At 40.6% G+C, this 22,316-nt stretch overlaps 1 protein-coding gene across 5 annotated transcripts in view; it reads right to left on the reverse strand.

The window, feature by feature from the left end:
* Positions 1-22,316, reverse strand: part of ABTB3 (ankyrin repeat and BTB domain containing 3) — a 205,072-nt gene that overhangs the window by 26,489 nt on the left and 156,267 nt on the right. For 4 of the 5 annotated variants that reach the window (XM_028747624.2, XM_077935017.1, XM_028747622.2 and 1 more), the window contains exons 4-7: positions 21,562-21,714; positions 8,547-8,712; positions 7,439-7,528; positions 2,641-2,742 (exon numbers count right to left, since the gene is read on the reverse strand). In XM_028747624.2, the coding sequence (XP_028603457.2) occupies positions 2,641-2,742; positions 7,439-7,528; positions 8,547-8,712; positions 21,562-21,714 (511 nt within the window). The remainder of the gene's footprint in view (positions 1-2,640; positions 2,743-7,438; positions 7,529-8,546; positions 8,713-21,561; positions 21,715-22,316) is intronic. The other variant, XM_077935019.1, reaches the window with a different exon arrangement.

A 22,316-nucleotide genomic window follows, 5' to 3' on the forward strand; every position in this document is an offset into this window, starting at 1 on the left:
CTACACTTTATGAGTTGTAGTTTTAACCATTACTGACACAATATTCTTTGGCTTGTGTAGCACCCAAGTGGAATGTTTTATGCAGATGTTTTGGTGAATTACATTTTCTTGCCTTGAAAAGGCTTGTATCTTGAAAGTTGTTAAAAAATATGTTGATAAAATAAAGCAATACAAAATGGCAGCCTATGCCAGTGATGGAGCAAATTCTTTGGGCACACCCAAATTAAGGCTTGTAAAAAGTTCAGCTCAGATGGAAAGAACCCGCACACCTTATTTTCCCCCCAATAATTAAGTTCATTGCAGAAATACCTGGCCATTTAAACAAGTGTGGACCATTCACAATTCCCTGCACAGTGCACCTAATTGTCATGTACATGCCTGAAGGCTATGCGAACTAGCAATCAGTGGGACATGACTAATTTGTGCACTTAAAACTCCCAACGATTTCACTGAAATAGATGTTATAAGGGAAGCCTCTCATAATATCATTCTGAAGCTCACCAGATTGAGGGAAACACCTTCCACCCTCACTTTAATGGGATTCTGGGAGTTGGGAAAAGATGCAGTAAAAAAAGAGCTAAGGGTTTGGGGAAGCCTTTCACCTAAAGGTCAGCCTTAGTTTATTTAAGATCAGTATAGTCATGTGAACTTCTACTGACTTTTGACCATTGGTCTATCAAGCCCAGTACTGTGCACAATGGCAGCAATTCTCCAGAAAGCCAGTGTGGTGTATTGGTTAGAGTATCAGACTAGGACCTTAGGAGACCAAAGTTCAAATCCCTACTTAGCCATGAAGCCCGCTGTGTGACCTTGGGCCAGTCACTAGTGATGAGCCTAAGCTACCTCCCAGTGTTGTTGTGAAAGGGAGAGAGCCACATACGGCACCTTGATATTCTTCGAGGGAAATTGGGGTATTAATGCAATAATGAATAAACAAAAATAAACAAAATGTTGTTTATCAGGCAGTTATTTCTCCCAGATCAGCCTTCCAAGATCCATTTCACTGAAGGTTCCAGGGACTAAACCAGGGACCTTCTAAATGCAAATAATTATTTTTGTCTGTCTGTCAGAGTAACTAAGATGTTTGTAAATTGTACAATATATAAGCATCAGCAAATTAAACTCTTCAGAAGTATTACATAGCCACTTTTTCAAGGAAAATTAAATAAATCCCGACTGGTATATCTAGTGAAAAAGAATTGGAAATGCATATTGTTACTATGGGGGAGGGGAGAGAGACAGAACAGGTCAGATGTGTCCCCTCTATGCCTCATTCTGGGTATCTCCTCATTCTCTGTTCAACCAAAGTAGCAGCATAACAATTTAGCAGGGCTCTAGATTAAGGTGTGCAATTTTTACCTTGCAGCCCAGCCACACTGGCAAGCACCTGAGAGATCAATCTGGTGTATGTAATTTGCTTAGATAAAAGTGATGTGGTGTGGTTGAAAAATGCCACACTTCTCTAGAAACAATGAAAATGCTTTAAATGACTGAATCAAGGAAACTGTGAAAGTGGCAACAGATAGCACTGGAAGAATGTATTGGGCTGACTGTATTGGTCATGGACCCATAGGAGGACAGCCCTATCAGTTGCACAAACAGACAGGGCATTAGATGATATGCTGCAGATACATCCGTTCACCACAAAATAATGCCATGGGGAAAATCATATTAAAGACAGACAACATAAAAACAGCCTTCCTGGATCACAGTTAGCTGAGATAAACCCATCAGATGCCCCTGCAAAGCTCATAAGCGGGGCGTGATAGAAGTAGTCACTATGCTTGTGGCCATCAGAGGTATAGCATCGCTTAATGTGGAGGTTCTAGTTTCAGCTGTCAAGGCTTTATAACCACTGATATATCCATCCTCCATCCAAGCTTGTGATAATAACCAGCATCTCACGGCCATGCATTCCACTGTTAATTATGCAGTGCACAACGGAATGTTTCTTTTTGTTTGTTGACTTATCAGAATTCATTGGATGGGTGTTCTGAGAGAGGAATAGCAGGTGCTGGCTGAGGCTGATGGGAGTTGCAGTCCAAGTTGGCACCAGGTTGGCAATGACTGCTCTACATTTTCTTTATTTAGCATTATTCTTATCTATGAGTTGAATCAGTCTTTTTAGCTTTGGAACATAACAAAGGACTGCAGGGACGGGGGAGAAGAAACCAGATTAACATTATGTTCACTAACATTAGAAAAAAAGGAACAGAGCTTTTACTTTCAGTAAAATTAGAAAAAGAAACAGAAAAACACAAATACAGAGAAACACAAAACACATGGCCAAGAACGAGTCGGCAGGACATAACTGGTACAGCTTCATTTTAAAATTGCCCTGTTTATGCTTCATATTGGCTTACAGTGCAATCCTACAGATGTTTACTTGGAAGTACGTCCCATTGTGTCCACTAGGGATTACTCCCTAGTAAACATGCTTAGGATTGCAGTCCTACTGATAACTATATATAATAATGCTATTATATATATATATAATCTATCTCTATCTAAACAGCAAACAAAGAAGAAGCAGGAGGAACCAATATGAGAATGGCTGCCAATTATGGGGATGAACGCCAATTAAAACCTAACAAATGGGAAAGAAAATATGAGATGGAGCAGAGGGAAATACAGCAATACCTGAACTACAGGAATATGTCCATGCAACACAGCAAATGTCAGAGCGGTCCAATGGCGGGTCTCGGGGTGGACGGATGGATATTTATGAGGAGTACTGATAACCTATAAACAGATAAAGGAGTTTTCTTTCATAAATGGCTCTTGAGGGGAGGGGGAAAGGCTATATCTAAACAAAACAAGCTCGTCAGAATGCCAGGCACACTTTGGTACAGAGGAAAAAGCAAGCAAGCATGCAAAAGGCACTCTAGACCATTATTGTCTCTGGGTTGCATCCAATAGTGCTGGTGCCCTTGCGGAAAAGTGCTTCTTCTCACACGTTTTGCCACCCACTTGCACCCTACAGTTCACCCCCTGCTAAAAGCAGTTCCTAAGGACCTTCTGGAACAGAACAGGATACAGGGTGGAGAGCTGCAAATAGGCAAGGTGGGGTGGTCAGCAAAAAATCAGTTTCTCCAACTTTGGCTAATGGAACCCCTTTCCACCAAGGCAAAGTCACCGCTGGATACAACCCTCTGCATTCCCATCCCCCTTTTATCTAATCAAAATGTTACTTAGCAAATCAACACACTTCCTTAACTTTATTCTGTGCCTATGCCACTTCTATTGTACCTGATTGCTATTGGTCTATTAGCTACGAGCTGTGATTGAGGATCTCATAACTATCATCTAGATCCATGGTTTTTAAATTGCATTCCAAAGAACAATGTGCTTCATTGGAAGCTTTATGGAGATTCTTGAATGAGAAGATCAGGAATGGTGGACAGTCGTCCCTGAAAGACAACTTGATCACAGTTCCCCCTATATAGTAAGGAGATGAAGGGGAACAGTGAGTACTGTATGTCCTATGGAGTACTTTCAGTTTACAAGGCAATGCTGAAACCCAAATACCCCACTATAATTTAGTAAGCACCATAAAATATGCCCCCAAACACTCTCCAGATTCCTAGGGTTCCTTTCTGATGCACTTCTCAGAAAGAGATCGCTGTATTCATCCATAAATCTTTTCTGTCCTGTTTCCAAAGTCATATGTGAGATATCTAGTAATAAAAAAATCTACACCAAAATTTGTATTTAACTATGCATTTTGTATCTTCATGTGCATTACTAAATGTTAGTTTATCCTACAATATCAATTTTTTAACATTTTGGTACACTTTTTGAACCGAGAATTGTATTGCAAAATATGGAGAAGTGTGAATGTGAAAATAATTATGTTCCATTAATTAAGCCAAAAGGTACAAATGAGGTCAGTTTTCTAAAAAATGTGAAACAAATGAAAGCAAACAGATCCCTGAAGGAAGATGGTGTGAAAAATCACTCATTTAGATTTAATGTTTAAATGCCATTTTCAGCCCTAAAATTACACCATGTTCTTTTTTAATTGACTACAGTGGATTTTGATTAGGTGCAGACACACACACACACACACACACACACACACACTGAATTGACCCCTGCATTATTTTCTGTTCCGCTGATGATTTGACAGCAAAGAAATCCATCTATCATTTTAAAGGAACTGTTTTCCCTTTGGAGATGCACTTTCTCTTCACAAGGGGAATAGATATCCCTATGGCAATATCTATAGCTTCTAAAGTGGCCAAACACAGTAAGAATTCGGGATTCATGAGAGTAGTTGCAGCTGATTGCTCCTGAGCGTGCCACAGCAGTTGCCAACCCAATCATGCTTTTGTTTCATGTATAACAAAGAATGTCCATGAATCTCAATTTCGGCTCTGAGCACTCCCATGCTAGGCCACTTTGCGATGTTTGAGGGTGAGCAAGGAAATTGAAAGGACAGCAAAATCTCGGCAATGTACTTTCTATATTTGCAGTTCTCATGCTCAGACTGTATGAAAGCAGATGGGATATATATCCCTTAGCTTCAACAGGAGTACATTTCTTTTTCCTTGGCAGAAGGTAAAAATAAAACATAAAAAGCAGAGGAAAGGCATGTGCTGAAGTCTGACTACTACATCTCACAATTTGGTTCTGACCCACAACAGCTTATGCTACAATAAGCTTGTTTTTGCTGTAATATGGCTGCCCCTCTGGAAAGTCTCAATAGAAACCTGGGACCAAATGAAGTTTGAGGTTAATTGTATGAGAACAGTTAGCGTGCACCTATGAAAACCAACAGAATACTTTTTTTAAAAAAAAATGTGCACATTTAATAAAAATTAAATAGCTGCTGCAGGGAGAGCAGAATTGGGACTGCAGTGTATAGGGAAAGATAGGCTCATAAGGAAGCTCCCTCCTGGACTTTGGGAGAGATACACGTGTTTTATCAGAACTGCCACAGAGGTTGAAGGGTTAAAACACACACGCCCTTCTCAGCACGTTGCAGTTCCAATCCTGCTTGGGCCCCACCGGTGATACTGTATTTTGTTTTTAATTTGAAAGCATGTTCATGTTAATTGCTTACATGCAATTAATGCTGTTTCTATATGGTAAGCGGATTGCATTCTATTAGTGCATAACTAAAAAGGGTCTGTGATTGCTAACGTGTGACAACTGTTTCACCCACAGCCAAGCATTTTTTTTATTGTGCAAATCGACTCCAAAGCAAGTTTCAGAAATGATGCTTTTTAAATTGCTTTGTGCATTTCCTGCACCTCTGTTATGAATGGCAAAGCCAACTGTGTTAAGAAAATACATTCTATGTGCAAATGGCTCTCTCCTGTCTATTCCACTCTGGCAACACACTCAAGTGAAGCACTGCAGGCTTGAAGACCTCTTAGCATCATGGGTGAGAACATCCTGAGAACTGAAGTTAACAACCAACCACATATTTCAGCAAACAGTAACCAAACAATAGTGGATTTCACTTGCTAACAAACCAAACTGACTTAATGTATTTTGGAACTTTGCAAAATGCAGATTCTCTCTCATATGCACCTGCTTTGGTAAGGATGGTAAAAGGGCTCATTTGCAATGCAATCCTTTTGCATGCCTACTCAGAATTATGTCCCACTGCTTTCAACAGGGCAATCTCCCTAGAAAGGGTTATAAAGACTGCAGCCTTAAATCTCAATTTTTCAGTCACTGTACAATAATTATATCAATCTGTGTGGAAACAATGACTTGGTTTGTTTAGCACATTTTTCTTATATTATAAACTTGTATGCTAATTTAGACAAATTAACTTGATAGCTGCCATGATTCAAATGGAATACAAATAATGAACCAAATATATACCAGTATGTTCAGACAACATATACTGAAATTATTATTCTTGACAGCTATATAAAACACACTATTTTTCTATATTGATAGTTTAGATCACAGACAGGCAGAGTCTGTTTGATGGATAACCTACAAATTTTTGGTGTAGACAGGAAAAGAAGTTGGTCTTTAACCAAGAATATTATACAGACACTCTTATCACAATAATCACAATATATTCAATGAAACTGGCATACTGAGTCTGTCAGACAATGATCACAATAAAAAAATCCCATATTTATTCAATATAATAAATAAGCTTTCCTTCATTAACAGTACAGTAAGTCTGTTGCTGTGCAGCACAATCCTGTACAGGTCTACTCAAAGTGTGTCACATTGAGTTCAGTTGGCCTTAATCTCAACTATGTGTGCACACAAAGTTACATGGGAGAAAGACCAATTTAACTTTATGGGACTTACTTCTAAGTGGCTATGTATAGTAGAGCACTGCATAGCTGTAATCCTATACACACTTACCAGGAAGTTAGGCCCAATGAATACAGTTAGATTTCCTTCCAGAAAAACATGCACAGGATTGTGCTGTAAGACTGTCCAAATCAAACTTAGTTACCAAAATGCATTCCAGCCACATTTTACAGAATTCATATACTGGTTTTTCAAAATCAAGTTGCTCAGACCTGTGCCTAGAAAGTATGGGGCAAGCCCTAAATTGTGGGTAGGTAGGTTGACACAGTTGATGCATGTTGCCAGCATAAGAATAACTAACAACATCATCCCAACCACACAGTATTTTATGTTCCCAAGCAGAGGCAAGACCATATGTAAACAGCTGCCTCTACAAAGGCAAAGATCTCATATGGATTAAATTCTGTCACTTGTAATTTTTGCTTCTCCACACTGCTCTCTGATTTGAACCAACAAGTCATTTGTTGGTCTGTTTCTCCTGAAGTGGCTAAGTTATGTCTGGACTGTACCACTGCAGAATGCAAGCAGGGGCTCAGATAGCCAAATATTCCTCTATGCAAAATGCTTTCCTGAACTTAGAAAACTAGCACACTAGGTAGAATGCTAGCCTAGCTACTCTTCTGTTTGATGCATAGTCTGCTGTGTGGAGGCTTTTCATTTTGGTTTTGGTTTTAAAGGAAAAACACTCATTTTAAGCAATTCCTGACAAGAATTGGAAGTGGTACAGCACAGACACAGATTTACCACCACCTTGAAAGAGCTAGGTCTTTGATGGTGTTGACAGCTAACCACTGCAGCTGATATCAGTGAGCCCTGACTCCAGAGGGTGCTGCTTCTCTCCTCTTCACCAAATCCATGTATCATATGTTGCAGAGGAGAAAATGTGGTAGATGGATGAGAGCTCTGAAGCTCCTGAATATGGTTCAGGATGGTAGCCCTATGACATTTAATCTGGATTTGACACTAAAGAAAACCTTTTTCTTTTCTTTTTTAGTCTTCTTAAATAGATTTTATTTCAATACCAAGTTGCTCTGGGAAGACCCAAGGAGGTTCGCATCCTTGATTTCGGATAGCTGCAGCTCTCCATAAATTTGACATGTTCATGAAAATGTGAGCTAAACGCATGTAAGCACAAAAACAGTCTCACCTCTGCATTTAGATCTGCTCCAGCATCCAGTAGCATCTGAACCATGGCCTCATCGCCCCTCACACAAGCGTACATCAGTGGAGTCATGCCCTGTGGGAACATTAAAGTCAACACATTGATCAGCTTCCAATGGGATGGTTTTATTTAAGGCTTGATTCGTAGATGTCATAAGAAGGCATGCCACTTATGGTGTAGGATGTTTTCAATAAAAGTATAATTTTAAGAATTTCCTGCAAAAATCCTTTGCTCAGTTTTTGTGAACACTGCCTTGCCTTTATCAAGATAAACATTAAAACTCCACTGTCTTCTGCAGTGTCATGAATCCATTGTGTTACACTTCTCTTGTACAAAAATCAGAATATTGGGCCCTTCTTTTGTGAAAATGTTCCTCTAGCAATTTAATGAGCTTCTTTTTGACACGTTAGACTCGGGCACTTTATACTGACTGCCAATATTGCTAACAGTTGGAGGAGTAGATGCTTTTGTACAATTGTCCATGATACACAGTGACTTAATTTTAAATGAAATGCCAGACAGCACTGTTGAAAGTTGCTAGCTCTAGGGAAATGCTGCCCTGTTTGGAGGAAAATTAGATTAACTGACCCTTCACTACAAAGACTTCCTGGCTGCAATCTGTATTAATCTGTGATGCCCACTGCAGCTGATCAACACATATCCCTTGTGATTAGTGTTAACTTTCACAATGGCATTAGACACAGATGCAGTTAGGAAAGAATAGTTATGTGCAGCACAAGAGTCACAGGGGAAAAAACAACCACATTCTAAACTTGAGGACGGGTGAGAAAATAGGTCTGGAAGAGAGACGTTATTTCACCCCACACATGGGAGTACACACCCAGTCCATATTCCACAGTCCACATTCCAAATTGCATCTCATAAAAAGGTTTAACCAGACTGTAAGAAAGAGAAAAGTGTGTGTGGAACTCTGATGGGTTATTCTTTGAGAAGAATCCCATGCATATTTTCTTCAATAGTCTCTCTCTCTCTCTCTCTCTCTCTATATATATATCCCCAATTTTACAATTTCAAATTGTCAACCCATTGTTTAAAAAAATCAGTAAAAATCAGTTTCTTTCTTTCTTTTTACCTGATCACTCATGCTGTTAATTCCATCAGGCCCCAACAAAGATATGGCCTGTTTGACCAGATCTGTACGGCCACAGGTCAACATTCGGAACCCAAGGTCCTGCTTGAATTTGGCTTCTGTGGCTACTGCATCGAGCTTCCGAGAAGCACAGAAGCAGTCGTCAATTCTGCAAATTGAAGAAAACAGTTATGTTAGGAAATAATCTGAAAGCAGACTTCCACCATTCATTTGACCACTGCCACGTTTTGTCTATGAACTATAAAGACCATCATAGCTACAAACATCCTTTATGACAATTTGTCAATGAAAGCTTATACGCAATGAATCCTACCTCACGACGGTTGCATACACACCATGCTTTTAAAGCATATGACTTCCCATAAATAATCATGGGAACTGGAATTTCCTAAGGGTGCTGGAAACAGTAGTTCTGTGAGGGGTAAATTACAGTTTCCAGAATTACAGGGAGGGGTGTGTGTACGTGCTCTAAATTTATGGTGTACGTGCAGATTCTTCTACCTATGTTTGCCAAACGGAGACTGATGGGGGCTCTGTCGTTTATGCAGCAAGAAGGAACCTAAGACTAGGTAGATGTTTCCAGGATAGGGATGAAGTGATGGCAAAATCAGCACGTGTTGGATAGCTCTTACCAGTACTTCTTAGGTAGCAACCAGGAATAGAATCAATTGGTAGAAATCTCAGGGAAGCAGATTTTAGCTAGATGCTTTAATTAGACATCTTGCATTGCTGTTCTATGCTGCTTTATTATCAATCAATCAATCAATCAATCAATTAAATTTGTATACCACCCTACACCCAAAGTCCACAGGGCAGTTCACATCATAAAAATACAAAATAAGAACACCAAGTATGTAACAAAATAAAAAATAAAAACAAACCCAACAACCTCCCTTCCACAAGCACATTTAAAAGGCCATAGAATGCTTAATCAGCCAAAGGCCTGATCATAGAGAAATGTTTTTGCCTGGCATTGGTTGTTTGGGGAGTTTATTTTATGATTTTAATGTAAATTGTACTTGTGACATGTTTTGCATCGTGCCTTGGGACCATTTGGTAAAGGACAAGCTAGGACTACAAAAAATAAATAAATAAATAAATAAATTAAATAAATAAATAAATGGAAACTTCTTAAAGGTAAAGAGCTGTTTTTAAAAAATTAAAAATAAAAGTAAAACAATTTTTTATTGGTTTTTAAACAAATACAAACACAAAAACAAAAACCATTAAACATTTATCCAGCAATACATCTAATGGTATTTGTTTTATCCATGGTCTTTAGACATACACTTACACATTCAACATTCAAACATATTACTTAACATAACCTCTCTGCTGAGAATACTGAGCGGTTGGTATAGCAAGGTCTTGATTTTGGTAATTAACATAGTTAAAGAAAGGGGTCCACCTTTCTCGGAAGGTGTCCCATTTGTAATGCCGTGAATTGCCCTCCTGTGTCTGGTGAGGTGCTCAGATGTTGCTGCATCCCAGATATTATTTTCCCATATGTTATGGGGTATTGCTGAGCTATCGCTAACTATGCTGCGGTCAGTAGGAAGCCTACTAGTTCTCTGTGGTGCAGGGTGGAGTCTATGCCCAATTGGGTGGCCTAAATCTGATTCCCGTACAATTTTGCTGTATATTAGGGAAGCAGCACTTTTCAGGTTCATATGCTGGCCTGCTGCATAAGGATTCAAACAAGGCAAGTATGTGTAGGCCCTCTTCCCTGTGCTCCAAATGAAGTGCAAATGAATGAGCCTGAGCTACCTGAAACCAGGGAGGACTTTTAACTGACCTTGCAGTTCCTCTTTGGAATTGCTTTCCCTCTGGGTGGCAGGTAACGGATTATGTAAATGCCTACATCCTCCCAATCCTTGAACTGTTGATATTTATCTGTGTATCATAAGAGCTGTTTGATGGTGCAACAGAACTGCCTTTGCAGGTAGTGGGCTCTCTCCTTTGCTGGACATCCTTTGTATGGTGTCCAGGTGAAAGAAGAATGGGCTCCTACATCTTTAGTATCACTACTGCACAATAATTAAATGTGTAGGAACCCCATATCCCTCTTTTCATTTGACCATCCTAGCCATTTGTTAGGAATGCTATGGCTGCATTCTGCACTGAGCAGAGGTTAGACAAGCTCAAGAATGGGGAAACATTTTAATTTTTTAGCCCAAGGGCCTCATTTCTTCATTTCCAGGAGCCTCATGTCAGGGGTGGTTGGGGCCAAGGGCAAAAGAGGCCAGAACAATAATTTTGACTCTTGTCTTTGTACAGTAGGCTACATTGAACCCAAACAAAACACAGAGGTTTCTATATGCAAGCAAACACATATTTCCATAGCCCATCAAAACAAGCAAGAGGCACCCCGACAGTTCGAAGAGGCACCCCCACAGCAGGAGAGAACACTTTAGTGCAGAGCTGGTGAGGTGTGTGGCTGGGGAGAGGGCTTGGCCAAGGAGAGCCCCGAGGGCCACAAAGAAATCCCTGAAGGGCCATATTTGTGCCTCACCCAGGACCTGAGGTTTCCTACTCATAGGCTAGATGATCTCCAAGATCACTTCCAAGCCCATGATTCAAGCTCTATTTGATGTATAGCAATTTATTCATTATATTGTATTCCATACAATGAAGTGTTCTGCCTCATTATCATTTAATTGCTGGTTTGTTGCCAGTGTTGGATTATAGATCTCCCCCAATCTGGTCCAATAAGCAAAGAGGAGCTCCTCTTCACTCATCTGGTGCACAAGCTCTGCCTCTCCTCCTCTCCACTTGTTTATGGGGACGGGGCCAAGATCATTTGAATGACACTCTAGGCATGTTCAATATGTGCAGGTGAAAACCTGTGATTTAAAAAAATAATAATAATTAAAAATAGTTCTGTGGGTTGCCATCTCTGAATGAGGATTTGATATTAAAACATGCTAAGGATAATTACAGGAGGCCTCCAAGAATTCCATTAAATTCAGTTGCAGATAGCTTAATTAATAATTGCAGATTAAATTCCTGCCCAGTTAGCGCTCTTTATGCTGCCATAAAGAAAATGCAAATCAAACCCACAGAACCTGAGAGCATAAAGGGTTTATGATGCTTATATAGCATTATTTATAACTGCCCCCAACTAGTTACAAATCAGCCACTCACTCTGAATGATAAAATGTAAATCAGACCCACAGGATCTGAGATAATCATTGGGCTATTTATAACTATCCCCAACTAGTTACACAATTAGTCATTTGGAATTTTGAGAATATTAGGAATGCCTCCCTTTCTTACTTTGGGCTTCATGGAGTATCCTTTCTATATACCAAGTGTTGTGCTGTTGTTTTTATTGCTAAGCAGCTGCACTGTTTAGAACAACAACAACCATTCAGTGCAATATCACTTTGAAGGAGCAGTTTGACAGCCACTGCATCCCACCACTGAGTACAAGGAGCATTGAACAATTTTGCTCTGGACAAATTTTGCTCTGGAAAGCGAAGTTTGAGAACTTCTTTCACCAGAAAAAGTGGATTTGAAAGTACAAAGCAAGCAGTTTATTTATGATTATGCAGCAATGCATTTATACTATTATACAGGGCAAGTACAGATGGGAATGGGACAAATTCCTTCACTGTGCTCAATAGTTTAGAGGTGGAGGGTTGTAGCCAATGCTGAATTCTCATAGTAGCAAATGGTTTTGCTTGCACAATCCAGGGTACCTGATTATCACCTACCTATTTCAGCCATCTGAGATCAGGTTTGGAGGAAGGGAGAGAGGCTTACATTGTTAGGGCACTTTTGGGTACAACTCAATGTGAGCTGCAAGACTGCACTCCTTTCCTGAAGTGAATTCTCTCCCCATGCCTGAATGGTTGGCCACCATAATCTAAAATTCGAGCTAACCAAGATTTGAACTTGGTTAAGTCTCTCTTCTGTGACTAAAGGGGGGAAGACAATTTGTTCCAGTGACACAAAAGAACAGCACACAGACCTGCACCTTTCACAATCTAAGACTGGGACCATTGTGTTTGCACTAGGCCAATGTGGCAAAACAAGAAATAAAGAAGCCGAAAAGATGAACAAATTGAAAGGCCTGCAAGAAACAGGGAAAGTTAACCTGTAGGACTGTATGTTGAAGCATTGGCGTGTGAAGTTGGTACCGCAAAGGAGAACTATTTCTACAACTGAAGTTGAAACTTCAGTACAGGTGACCCTTAAGAACATCGGCCAATGCAAATACAGCTAAGCTACTCAAATGCAGCAGTCTAGATTTACAGATCTGCTCCTAAGAGATTGCTTGCAGGTTTTGAAGTGCCACACACATAGCCACAAAACAGGACCGGCTCCATGCTAGAACTATGTGTCCAAAGATAATGCCAATCCTTTGCAAGAAACACATTTGTCTTGGCAAGAAAAGACAGATGACATCAAAGTACTGTGAAATTTCCCCTTTCACCTCTACCATGCATGTGTATCTGAATACTGTTTTTTGTGGCAATGTAGCCTGTAAAAGTGAAGAAGTAGATAATCAGCTAGTGTTCATTTATCTTTTAATTTTTTAAAATAAATGAGTTTGAGGCTCCACCGCTTACCTTATAAATTGTGAAAATGGAACTGGAAAGGCAGTGGTTTATAGGGGAGACAAGCGTTGAACCCGGACTAGAGCAACGGACATTGTAAGTTTAAATTCACACTGAGCCATGAAGCTCACCACTTGACCTTGTGCTGTTTTTCAGTCTACTCAGAGGTAGCCAACGTAGTGATGCATCATTTTCATATTCATCATTTCATACTGAGCTATGGTCTGTTCCAAGAGGTGTGCTCAACATTTATATGCTTCATTTCCCATCTTTCCCCATTTTTTTTGGTGTGCAATATTTTATTGTTGTTGCAAGAAGTTATGTGCAAGAAGGGGGAAAGATATGGGTATGTTGAAATCATCCATTAGCACATCAGCTAATGACTTTTATCAATGGATGACATTCTTGTATGAAACAGCTACCACAATCAAGCAGCCCAGACAGATTACACCTCACCTCCTACACAATCCTTTCTGTCGAGACGGTTTATGTGCGAGTCATCCAGTGATGAGGCACTGAGTGGTGTGCATGTGTTGTGTGCTGGTCACAAGGACTATTCAGGTGTGTTTCAGAACAGGGGAGCCTCTTTCAGAGATTTCACCACACTAGTCTTTTGCCAAAGCCATATGACTGTGGATCAGAAACGCAACCCATGCAGTTCTAAGGAAACACACTGTCAGAAACTAATGTTCTGCCTTTTTTGCATTAAGGAAAGCTGAGATTCTCATGAATCAAAACGTTATCCAAGTTATTTGTTTAAAATGCTTCTAACACTATTTTTGCTGATGCTAGACGTTATATGCTACTGAAATGTACCTTTTCTGCTGCTGCATTTTATTTTATTATTGCTGTTATTATGATATTGTACTTGTGACAGTTGATTTTGGTTTGTATTGTTGTAAGCCACTTTGAGCATGGAAAGGCAACATATGAATAATGTGATGATCTTGCATTCTGACCATAAGGTTTCCAGGGCAGCTTGCAAATCAAACTAGAAGCTATCAGTGCAACCCAGTTTTAAAATCTATTATACCAAAACAAACAAACAAACAAACAAACAAACAAACAAAAAACAGCACAGGAACAGCAAGAATTAAATATCTGTGAATGCCTGGGGGAGAGGAGAAAAGGTGCTGCAACATTTATGGTGACCAGATGCAAAAGAGGAGAGGACACTTTCACTTTTATCTGGTGTGCAGAAGAGATGCAGCTATTAAAAGGTGCAGGACTCTTGTACTCTTTTGTATCAGGCAATTAATTAATGGATTGCCTTTTACATATATGTCTTAAGACAATTTACAATCACATCATTAAAAAAACAGCTAAAATAGTTTGTTATAACCGCCATGATCATCTGGAATTAGGTTAAAAATTATGCACAATGAACACCTAAGGCAGCAACCTTTTCATCCAGCTAGAGAAGCTTGTGAAAAGAAAAATGTATTCCATTCCCCCCCACCCCCGGAAAGTACAGATAGTGGGTGCCTAATGTATCTCAACCCTAGTGACCACCCTGCACATCTGGCAGAACATTGCTCACGTACCTGCAGGAAATCTGCACACTGTTCAAACTAAAAGGATCCCCCTTCCCAGCCACCATTAGTTGACTGAACACACGTTTCTCACGGAAATCCCAGCAATGTGCATGAGGGCATCTACCCTGTGATTCATTGTGGTGAACTATAGAGGAGCGATCCTTAAACCCTAACTGGTGTAGTGGGAATCTGTCCATGTTGTCAGAGTTCAGCTCCAGGTTTTGGAAAGGAGCAAGCTGCAGGAAAAGGTTGAAAAAGCACAAAGCCACCCATCACAGCTTCTCACGTGAAAAAAATTACTTGGAAAAAGACAGTTTTTCTATCAACATGTGCTCCCATGCCAGCACCCTCTTAAGTTGTTCAGGTTGCATGGATAACAGCAGAATCTCAATTCATTTCAACTTAGGAAAGTAATTTATAATTAAACAATAAAGACCTTTGCAGCAGCTTGAAGACTAAAAAATTTATTGGAGCAACATTTGTTAGTCTTTAAGAAGCTACAAGACTAAGACTTTAAGAAGCTAAGTCTTTGTTGTTTTTGCTGCAGCAGGCTAACACAGCTACCTCTCCTGGGATTGTGATTAGCTATTTATGCCCTGTTGTTTTACAGTATATGTATTCTTCCTTCTTGTTTGTGATTTAAATTCCAGCGCAAAAGCAATCAAACAGATTTCCTTTGATCAAATAACAATGGCACTTGTATGCAAAAAGATAGGAGCACTTAATTCTCAACAATATCAACAGCTGAATATTTATCTTCTTTGATTAAGAAAAATCCAAAAACAGTAGAAAGATAGAAAGGATAGAAATCCAAAAACAGTAGAAAGTAGAAAGTAGAAGTAGAAAGTAGAAAGGTACAGTGGTACCTTGGGTTAAGAACTTAATTCATTCTGGAGGTCCGTTATTAACCTGAAACTGTTCTTAACCTGAAGCACCACTTTAGCTGATGGGGCCTCCCACTGCTGCCGTGCCGCCGCCACACGATTTCTGTTCTCATCCTGAAGCAAAGTTCTTAACACGAGGTACTATTTCTTAGTTAGTGGAGTCTGTAACCTGAAGCGTCTGTAACCTGAGGTACCACTGTATTTCATTCAGACTAGAGCACTATTCAGACATATGAACCACTTGCATCTTAGCCTCAAACTGCTTTGCCTGCTATCTTTGCAACCCAGAGGTAACAGGACAAACTTGAAAGCAACCCCTCTGCAGAAGCACAGCTGGCAATGGTCAAAGGGAGCACTACCAACAGGCCAGATTCTGCCCACCAAGCCATGGCAGGTGGCACACCAGTCCCTAGAAAAACCTAGCAACCATCTGGAGAGCCCCAAGTTCTCCTCTCCTTGATAAATGGCAACTGAAGGTACTCAACATGAAGGTAAACTGTCTCACAGTGTTTGCATTCCATTTACCCCAGTGGCCTCCTCTCCTGCCTGATGAAAAAGGCATAGAGAAGATTTTTGTTTTTACTAATGGAAGGGGCAGAGTGCTGGGCAACAGTGGAAGGCAAGGGCAGGCAGGGAGAAAGATCCTTGCCGAAAGATCAACACTTGGCTCCCACCTACAGAGACAGGAAAAGAGATTTCAATCAGACAAAAGTTTTGTCTGGTGGGTAGAATTTCATTTTAAAGAGACCTTATATTCATTTGTGAAATGCAAACTTATTTTTGAAGAGAATCAGGAGTAGGTTCTAAAAACAAGAGGGGGGGGGGGGACAGGCAGGCAGCAGGATTCCCAATAACAGCACTGGCTGAGTAGTTTAAATCATATATTTAGGCTGCAGTCCTGTATCTACACACCCAGGAATAAGCCGCACTGAAATCAACAGGACCTACTTCTGAGTACGTATGTTTAACTAAAAATGCTACGAATTCGCATCTATTTGCTTTATTTTCAGTAGGGCAGCTTAGCTCAACTGCTTTGCATGCAAGTTAAGTCCCAGGATCAATTCCAGGTATGTCTGCAAATGTTCCCTGTCTGAAATCCTGGGGAGCTGCTGCCAGACAGTTCAAGCCATACTTAGCTAGATGAACCAATGGTCTGACCTAGTGCAAGGTGGCTTCCTATATTCCTCTTCTCTGATCTTTAAATCCCAAACAGGAAATCAGTGATTTAAACCAACACCTCTCTTCTTATTTGGGAGTAGCAATCAGCGGGAAATCTCAGATGTATGCCAAGTTCCAGGAGGCTCTTTGCATATGCAAAGCTTGCAGTTGGCCTACAGTCATGTGCTCAGCCTCAAGGTACACAGTACATCAGAAGACCCAGAAGGATGCAACTTTAGTGAGTGAGTGAGAGATCCAATCTCTGCAGCAGCTTTAGAACAGACCTGGAAGTGGCTGAAAATTTGAAAAGGAAGTGGAGGGTCCCTTTGACACAGGCCTGACTGCTCAACCATAGGAGGGGGGAAATTGGATCAAAGCTGAATGCTGGGCTAGCTGGGAGTTTTGTATTTTTCCTGCACCATTTCCCTTGATTCTTCCCCAAAGTTACTATTTATTTTTCTGGAGGAAATATGAAGGTACTTGTATGTTTTTCCCACTAGGGCAGTTAGTTTTGGGGGAGCAAACTAGGTCAGAGAAATGTCATGAAGAGGGTGAACTAACTCCCTCTCTTCCAGTGCTGATCGAATTCAGGAGCCCCATTCATGTCTCATCCAGTTTGGCCTTGAGTAAACATGACATGTACATAATAAGAAAATAAGAGAGGAAATCATACATTCTGTAATGTTTGAAGTTGTATCTCCCATAGCATTAAGAGTTGAAGTGAACTAGAGGGGAGAACAGACAACACTTCAATAATTCCTCATTACTGGTGTTAGACGCCAAGGTTAGCAAAAGAGGATGAGATTCCCATCAGGAAACCTGAATATGACCTTGTAAGTATTCAAATCCTCTTTATCCTCTGGAATCATCCGTACCAAGGGACTGCTGTATGTTTGTCAAGGAGTTTGTTTGCAGCTGCATGCTGGGTTGGTGTTTCCATACCTAATTATTGCAGCAGTCATAGCTGGAATTAGAGGATAATTCAAAATTTGGGATGAGGAAAAGGACGCTCAAGGAGAGAGGCATATGAAAAGGGTGCTGTATCTCATTAGATGGGTAACTCATTTTGTATTATTAGCTGGCTCTGAAAAGACCTCCTGCTTTCCTACCCTTTCTAGCATCATTTAAGCTGGAAGCAGAACTAGCAGGAGGTAAAGCAGCAAATTTCCCTACTGCCCCAAAGTCAAGGCGCATATTTCCCAGTAGTGGCCATGTTATTTTGAAAATACCGCAAGCACCTTCCTCTTCTCTGGCAATACCAAAACAATAATGATACATGAAGGCTGCAATCGTGGGAGCAAGCCCCAACTGAACTTTCTTCTGAGGCCGTGGACGCAGGAGCGGAATCACCGAAACACAGTGCCCAAAACCTCCACCTCCCTGAGATGCTCCAGGATCTGATACTGTGCTTAACAGTATCAAAAGCCACTGAGTGATTGAGAAGAACGAGCAGAGACACACTCCCACCCCATCTCTCTCACAACAAATGTCATCAACCAGAATGACCAAGGCAGTTTCAGTGCCATGACCAGGCCTGAAGCCAGACTGAAATGGATCCTAGTACAGATCCTAGAACTTAATTCGTTACGGAGGTCCGTTCTTAACCTGAAACTGTTCTTAACCTGAGGTATCACTTTAGCTAATGGGGCCTCCTGCTGCTGCCGTACCACCAGAGCATGATTTCTGTTCTCAACCTGAAGCAAAGTTCTTAACCTGAGGTACTATTTCTGGGTTAGAGGAGTCTGTAACCTGAAGCGTCTGCAACCCGAGGTACCACTGTAATCAGTTTCCTCCAAGCATGCCTGAAGCCAGACCACCAATACCACATACTCACAACACCTTGCCCACAAAGGGAACATTCACCATTGGGCAATAGTTATTTAGCATTTCATGGTCCAGGGAGGTCTTCTTAAGGAGGGGAAACAGCTCTGACAAGTTCTTTCCCATCACTTATCATCTGATTTTTGTAGCTGGAGTTGCCAGGGACAGAACCTTCTTTATACAAACATGTGTTCTGCCAATGAGTTATAATCCAGCACCCTCTTTGCATCTGGTGGGCCACTGTGAGAAAGAGGTTGCTGGGCTAGACGGACCTTTGAGGCAAAAAAACAACAAACCAGTTGGACTTGGAGCTTTAAAGTACACCTAGAAATGTGGCACAAAAGAAAGTTTGCATTGCATATATGTTTCTCTTGAGCAGACAGAGACAGGACTAACTTGCATCCTACACTTCTAGAAAAATTTCTATGGGTTCTTTTTATCCCTTATACCACAGCCTTATTGTCTTGCCCAAACCTACCTGAAGGGCAAATTCTGTTAAATACTGTTTAATTCTACGTAAGATATGTGTATTTATGTGTGTATGCCTACACACATGAATATATATTTACCCTAAGTGTGTGTTTGTGCACATGTGCACATGTGTGTATATATATATATATAGAGAGAGAGAGAGAGTCATTTTTCATAGTTGATCTCTGTAATATTTTTTGCTTTGATGCTTCTAGCGATGGCCTGAAACACACTTGGTCTTATTACTTCCTAAATTGCTTTTGCCCCTATTCCTCAAGTATTTGCTCTCTGATAACAGAAATCTGGCCTCTTGGCTATGTTGTGGCAATATATATATATACACAAATTTATCATGTCTTTATGTGAAAATGATAATGCTGTGTCACTGGCTCCTAGCGCTAATAAATCTTTGTTCTTTTCTTCCACTGCAAGCTACTACTGGAGCTACAATTTACTTTACACATTATTGGGGGGTGCTACCACTTTTTTGCAAGTTCATCCTACTACCCAACTACACCAGTGGGTGTGATACAGCTGCTCTGGGAAGAGAAGGCAAGATCCAATTCACTCAAATTCACATTTGAAGCAAAAGTGGAGAAAATGCTGAGTGATCCTTAATATGGGGGGGGGGGGGCAAATATTTGTTTAGCCCTAAGCACTAATTCAGAAGCAGCAAGTCTCAATATCAATTGCTGGGGAACAACAGTGGGAGAGTGCTCTTGCCTTCATACCCTGTTTTGTGGGTTTACAATAGGCATCTGGTAGGCCAGTGTGATAAACAGGACGCTGGATTCAGGACTGGCCCAAGACACTGCAATGCCTGAGGCGAAGGACAACATGCCACCCCCATTTCACATAAAAGAAGCTGACAGAACTGCAAGTCCATTCTTATTTTAACACTGGCATCCTCCTGAGGGCAGCAGCCTAGTTTAGGGGGCAGAGGCAGGCCGCTTCCCAACACCTCGCACCACGCCCTGCTTCCCTTCTGTTACCTGAGGCAGCCACCTCAGTCTATGCCTAATGATAGGGCTGGCCCTGAGGCTGGACTGGATAAGCCTTCAGTTTGATCAAACAGAGGTATGTTATGCTCAGTGAAATACACTCAAGAGTGTAATAAGCAGGGTAGCAAAAACCTGTCCATAACACAATCACACTCCTGTGGAAGACAGGACTGCCTGGCGTGCTCTGGTTCATGCGGTCACGAAGAGTTGGACACGACTAAACAACAACAACAACACAATCACCAGGGCAAAGTTACAAAAATAAGAGGAAGGCATACAGAAACATGTCTATTCTCTTCCTTGGAGATTTAGCATACAAAAAAGGGGCAACTCATTAATCTGGCTCATTAATAAGGGGCTTCTGATAAATTAAACAGTGATGTCATTTCCCCAGAAGCTACTACCATGCACAGTCTCTCGTGGTTCTAAACAATCTGAGATGCATAGACTTATTTTTGCATTGCAGCAAGTAACATCAGACCCTGCCAACACAGCGGCTGCTGTCTCAAGGGATATACATATAATCCTTTCCACATATAAGAAGGGAGTCTTTTATAACTCACAGTGAAGCTGCTGAAAATAAATAATGATGATGATGATGATCATGATGATGATGATAATGATAATAATAATAATAATAATAATAATAATAATAATAATAATAATATGTACACATGGGTTTGAATCTACTGGTCTCTGAGGAATAGCCCAAGGACTGTCAGCTTCACTCTCCTCTGAAGCTACTAAGCAACTAGATGACGAATTTCTGCCTTTACAGGCTCATAATGCCGGAGCATAAGTCATTCCATATAAAAAGCGAATCTAAATAAAATCTCCCACAATGAAGGATACATCAAAACCCAACACTTTTGTACCTTCACATACATGAGCACAATGGCAACAAGCTCTTTAAAAATATAAAATGTATGCATAACTTACATATTGACAGCGGCATTTGGAAATCACTAGCTGCAATACCGCTGCATACTTTTTCTATTTTAAAAATATGCAATGCAACCTCTTAGCAACCTCTTTTCCAGAAACAGAAATTCAGCATGAAAAACAGAAATCTTACAGCAGGAGCTGGAAGTACTTCTCAGTGAAAAATATGCTATTTAAACCATGGCTGCTGCAAAGAAGGGGAAGATGCCTTTTAGATAACACCTCTGAATTTTGCAAAGGAACACAGCAAGACCGAGCTAATTAGGTGAGCACTTCACTCTCTCATTACGGAAACAGCATCTGATGGCAAAGAAGGGGAAATACAAACAGAATTCAAAAGAAAAAGCTTAGGGGGCTTGATCTAGCTATTTAAACATGCAGGCACATAAGCCTTGCAGATTCCAAAACTGGCTCAACGTCCATGTGAAGGAAATACAGGTTTTTGTTTTTTTAAAAAAGCTAAATGGTATGGGGGTGGGGGAGATTAGAAAGCAACTTGCAAATCAGCAGATAGAGTATCTAACTGAACCCTTGCTCGGCTTGTTAAACCACAGCAATCTCTTTAACGAATCACATTGAGGTTGGGGTTTTTGTTCGGTTGGGGTTTTTTTGCACAGACTTACTTTAACTGCCGAGGTTCACAGTCAACTCCTGGTAGCAAAAGCCTGGCTGCTTGCCGTACATCATCACTGTCCAGGGAGAAACTGCGGCGGTGCCCTGCATGAGCCAAAGCTACTCTGATCCATTCCATCAGAGGTGGCAGCACAATGAACGGCCTAGGAAGAACAAGACAAAGAAGCTATTTTTCCACCCATTGCAGTATACTGTGTGCTGTGTAGAATATTTCTTACCTGCCCTTCAATGTTGTTACAATACCATAATCAAACAGTTATAAAAAAAAAAGAAGTTAAACAGTTTACAATTATAAAAGCAAGTGAAACAGTAAAAACCTTTCTAATCCAAACAGAGCAGTATAGATTCAACAAAAGAAGTAGGTTTCACAGAACAAAACATCTTAAAAGCCAGGGTAATGATATCCATATCTATACTAGAGGCAATGAAAATTATTGCAGAGAATTTGTAAGGAACTGTAATTGGAACAGTTGAATTGGCTTCGCTAAGACAGCAAGTCCCCAAACTTTGCTCACAGGTCAGTGCTCTTTTCTAGAACATATACATTGCGGGGAGAGATTTCCACGCTTCTGTATCAACCTGAGTCTTATTAAAACCTTCAGACCCCCAATCACAATGAAAACGGCCACCGGATTTCTTTAAAATCACTAAAGTACCTTTTTGCCAAAGCTCTGCCTGCCCAACCCCAGATCAAAACAGGGTGAGAGGGAAGACCGTTCACTCCCCCTTCTTGAATAAAAGGCAA

This window comes from Podarcis muralis, chromosome 10 (assembly GCF_964188315.1).
Source record: "Podarcis muralis chromosome 10, rPodMur119.hap1.1, whole genome shotgun sequence".
Taxonomy (NCBI): domain Eukaryota; kingdom Metazoa; phylum Chordata; class Lepidosauria; order Squamata; family Lacertidae; genus Podarcis; species Podarcis muralis.